This window comes from Pristiophorus japonicus, chromosome 4 (genome assembly GCF_044704955.1).
Source record: "Pristiophorus japonicus isolate sPriJap1 chromosome 4, sPriJap1.hap1, whole genome shotgun sequence".
Lineage (NCBI taxonomy): Eukaryota > Metazoa > Chordata > Chondrichthyes > Pristiophoridae > Pristiophorus > Pristiophorus japonicus.
The window spans coordinates 125,548,002-125,551,499 of record NC_091980.1 but is presented as its reverse complement, the minus strand read 5'-3'; the positions used below and the strand labels follow the sequence as shown (position 1 = coordinate 125,551,499).

Sequence of the window (3,498 nt, the reverse complement as noted above, 5' to 3'; positions counted from 1 at the left end):
AAGAAACCAGCTCCTTTATAAAATATTTTATTGTAAAAGATTTCCCTTTCTCCTTTGAGGTAATATTTTACAAAGCATAAAAATGAATGTAAGAAAAATGTACAAATTACAAACCACAATCAGACACAAAAACAAGTTTGCTGAAAGTAGTGGACAATGAATTGAAATTTGTAACCACCAGATGCCATTTAACAGTCACGCAAATTTAGCAAGCTTAAAACACTCAACAGAATATTACACTGTCTATAATCCTCCCATTTAAGTAACTGTACCGAGATTAACAATGCTAAAATTGAAATGTATACATTAAATTATTTGCATTTTTGGATCTTTACCAGTTTTCCACTCTTCTCCCCTGAACACCCGTACTATATTACCACAGGTATTCGCCACCCTTCCCGTTCAATGGGACACTTGTCATCGTAAGCCTGGAGAATGAATTGGCAGACTAATCAACTGTGAAGGTCACCACAGCGAAGCCTGTTCCTGGTCCTTGCCCAAAGCCCACACACGTTCCAACAGCTGGTTTCTGGCTCAAGATCAGAAGCAGGAGGCTGAGTTTTACCCTTTCCTAGCTCAGGAGCGCTGAGGGCAATTGAGGAGGATTCTTGAAAGTGTAATTTTTCACTTCAGATTGGACACTTCATCGCCATTCCTATTTATGGGCAGGTGTTTGGTCCCAGAGGAATCCCGTCACCTTCAAGAGCTCTTTCTTTTCCTCGGCTCAGTGTGAGCCAGTCTCATCAGGATTTAATTCAGGTGTTGGCCAAACTCTGCCCCAAGGGCCACAGGGGACCCTTCAGCCCTGGACAATTTAGCTCTCAAAGCCCAGGCAACTCAGTCCTAACTGTGCTTCTATTTCTCACTCGCTGCTTTGCCCTGTTTGAATTTTGGAAAGGGGCTATTGCTTCATTGAATCAGAACACCAAATCTGTTCGCATCAGCAATTTGGGATTAATGCAAGTTAATCGGAACCTGGATTCAAACTTTATACAGGGCCCTGAGGCTCCATGGTACACACCTACCTGGCCCAGGCATCAAGATACTTGGTTTAGTTGTACTTCTGTCCTTTTATCCCAATTACAAAATTAAAATACTGGAATACGATGCCCATGAAATGTTTTCTCATAAATAAACTACATAGCATTAAATGGATTTTTTTTGTCATAATTATGTAATTTTTACAATTGATCCTTCATTCAGTGAATCTTCCTTTCACACTTCTGTCCCTTCCCTGGAGTACAGCAGACTGTTTGCATTGATGCTGTTGTAGAAGTGGTTGTTGAACTGGTTTAGCACTGAAGAATAGCCGTAACGATTTGATGCTCCTGGATCAGACCACTCTGACCCGGACTGGCCCAGGATGTTACTGGAAGGCGAGTATGAGCTAAAGCCCATCATATTCTGTCCCATCCTCTGGGAGGTGTCATTGACCAGTCCAAGAGAAGCTTGCCTGCCCCCTGTAGGATTGTTGTAGGTGGACATACTAGATATGAAGTTGCTGAGGCAGGGAGCAGAGATGGGGGGAGGGGATTTCTTCTCCGGAGAGTTTCCTGTCCTAGTGGAGGAGTTGTCCAGGATCCCTGGGCTTTGAGGTGCCTTGTGGCTGCTCTCGTCGGACTTCTCAGCACCAATATTGCCAGCGCCGGAATTGGGATCGGACTTCCTCTTCCTCTTGCGGCGAAAGTTTCCGTTGTCAAACATTTTCTCACAGTTGGGATCCAGTGTCCAGTAATTTCCTTTTCCTGCAATATGTGGGAGGCGAGAAAAAAAAACAGGTGAGATGTCACGAGGCGGTGAACTGAGTCAGCTCATCGACAAGTGTGGCAATATAATCCTAATTTACCCTTGGGAAAGTCTCCGAAAGACTTCAAGAACATTCTCTTCACTCATATTCAATGAGCGGCATTATCTTAGAGTGCTTAAACTTAACACTCTTTTACCCATACAACTATGGTCGTTGTCCCTCGGAACTTTTCTCTCTTAATACTCCTCCTGCGTATGCCCTCACTGTGCTGAAATCAAGATTCGTCATGTTGTCTCCGGTTCTCACACGCTCGATTCCTATACCTCAAAACTGAAGAGCTCCTGGGCTCCTTCAGCCTTTCCTTTCCTCCGACAATCTACAGTCTTCTAAAACTCAAGCTTGATGATATTTAACCACTTGATTTAACCTCATCTTCTTGTCGTGCTCCCTCCAACCCCGGCGGTGTTAAGCATTATGGGCTTTGGCCCTTCACCTAGGTCATTCCATTAAAATAAAAATACCAGGTGAACTCTGCACAAGGTCAGACCACCAATGTTGGAGTGACACTGATGGCATGGTGGAGTTTTTAAAGTATTGAATACTGATTCAATCAGGTAGGTCAATAAACGCAGTCTCCTACTATTTCCTAGAACTTAAATCAATATTTCAAAGGATGTTGGATAAGTACCTAAAGGAAAAAAAAATTGTAGGCTACTGGGTAAGGGCGGGGGAGTGGGACTAATTAAAGTGCTCTTGCAGAGAGCCGGCATGGGCTCGACGGGCCGAATGGCCTTCTTCCGTGCTGTAACTATTCTATGATTCTATGACTTAAACCCCCGGCAATAAAACATGTTCAGCGATGAACTTGGAACATGTGACGAGGTTCAAAGGACAAATGCTGCCTTCATGAATCTGTCAAGACTAATTGTAGTTTAGAGCGAAAGAAACCCTCACAAAATTATTTTAAAATCAAAGGCAACTTACCTGGATCATCCTCATCTCTGGGGACTTTCTTAAAGCAGTCGTTGAGGGAGAGATTGTGCCTGATGGAATTCTGCCACCCAGCCTTGCTCTTGTTATAAAAGGGAAAGTTATCAGCCACGTACTGATAGATCTGACTAAGGGTCAGCCTCTTGTCTGGGGCCCCGTGGATTGCCATTGCAATCAGAGCTGAGTAGGAGTATGGCGGTCTCACTAGTTTCAGAAGCTCTTCTTGGTTGGGGATGGAGAGCCACCCTAGGTCCGATCCTCCCAAACCGGTGCTGTTGGGCAGGAACTGTCGCGGCATCCCGTAGGACTGCGGGATGAAGGGGCTGGCATTGGATCCCGACAGGTACGAGGAGGAATTCATGGAGGGTCCATTTAACCAGAGGTAGGGGTTGGCGGATGAGCTGTAGTCCTCGATGTCATAGTTGGACGGCCTCTGTGCATTCTGCTGGTGGAAGAAGTTCTCGCAGAAGATGTTCATCTCTGGAGGCTCTTGGCCGATGCTGGGGAACTGAGGGCTGCACCGAGGGGGTGATTGTGTCTGGAGATCAAACGAACTCATAATCTGTTCAGACCAGTCAGGTTTGAATCAACTTCTCGAATCTCTTGCGGCAAAGCAGCTGTCAAAGCACTTGCACCTTGCACCTCGTACTTATACACCTGCATTCTCAGGGTATCTATTACAGGCTCCGCCCCGAGCTCGCACTGATTGGTGCTGACATCACCAAGACCAAATGTTGACGGTTTAGTTTCTTTGTACGTTT

The 3,498-nt window shown here is 45.3% G+C and overlaps 1 protein-coding gene across 2 annotated transcripts; it reads right to left on the bottom strand.

The window, feature by feature from the left end:
• Window positions 1-1,215: 1,215 nt before the first annotated feature.
• foxi3b (forkhead box I3b) lies at window positions 1,216-3,296 on the bottom strand. Of its 2 annotated transcripts, none has more exons than XM_070877311.1 (2): window positions 2,728-3,296; window positions 1,216-1,486 (listed from the first exon to the last, which is right to left on the bottom strand). In XM_070877311.1, the coding sequence occupies exons 1-2, from the start codon at window positions 3,294-3,296 to the stop codon at window positions 1,216-1,218; spliced, it is 840 nt and encodes a 279-aa protein (XP_070733412.1). The 2 variants fall into 2 exon arrangements, with proteins under 2 accessions (XP_070733412.1, XP_070733411.1); XM_070877310.1 differs by having other exon boundaries at window positions 1,216-1,745; window positions 2,732-3,296.
• Window positions 3,297-3,498: the final 202 nt, after the last annotated feature.

Bases quoted from the DNA above. Each gene is read 5' to 3' on its own strand.
- foxi3b (XM_070877310.1), bottom strand. From the start codon at position 3,296: ATGAGTTCGTTTGATCTCCAGACACAATCACCCCCTCGGTGCAGCCCT. The intron at 1,746-2,731 runs GTAAGTTGCCTT...CACATATTGCAG, and splicing joins CAGAGATGAGGATGATCCAG to GAAAAGGAAATTACTGGACA.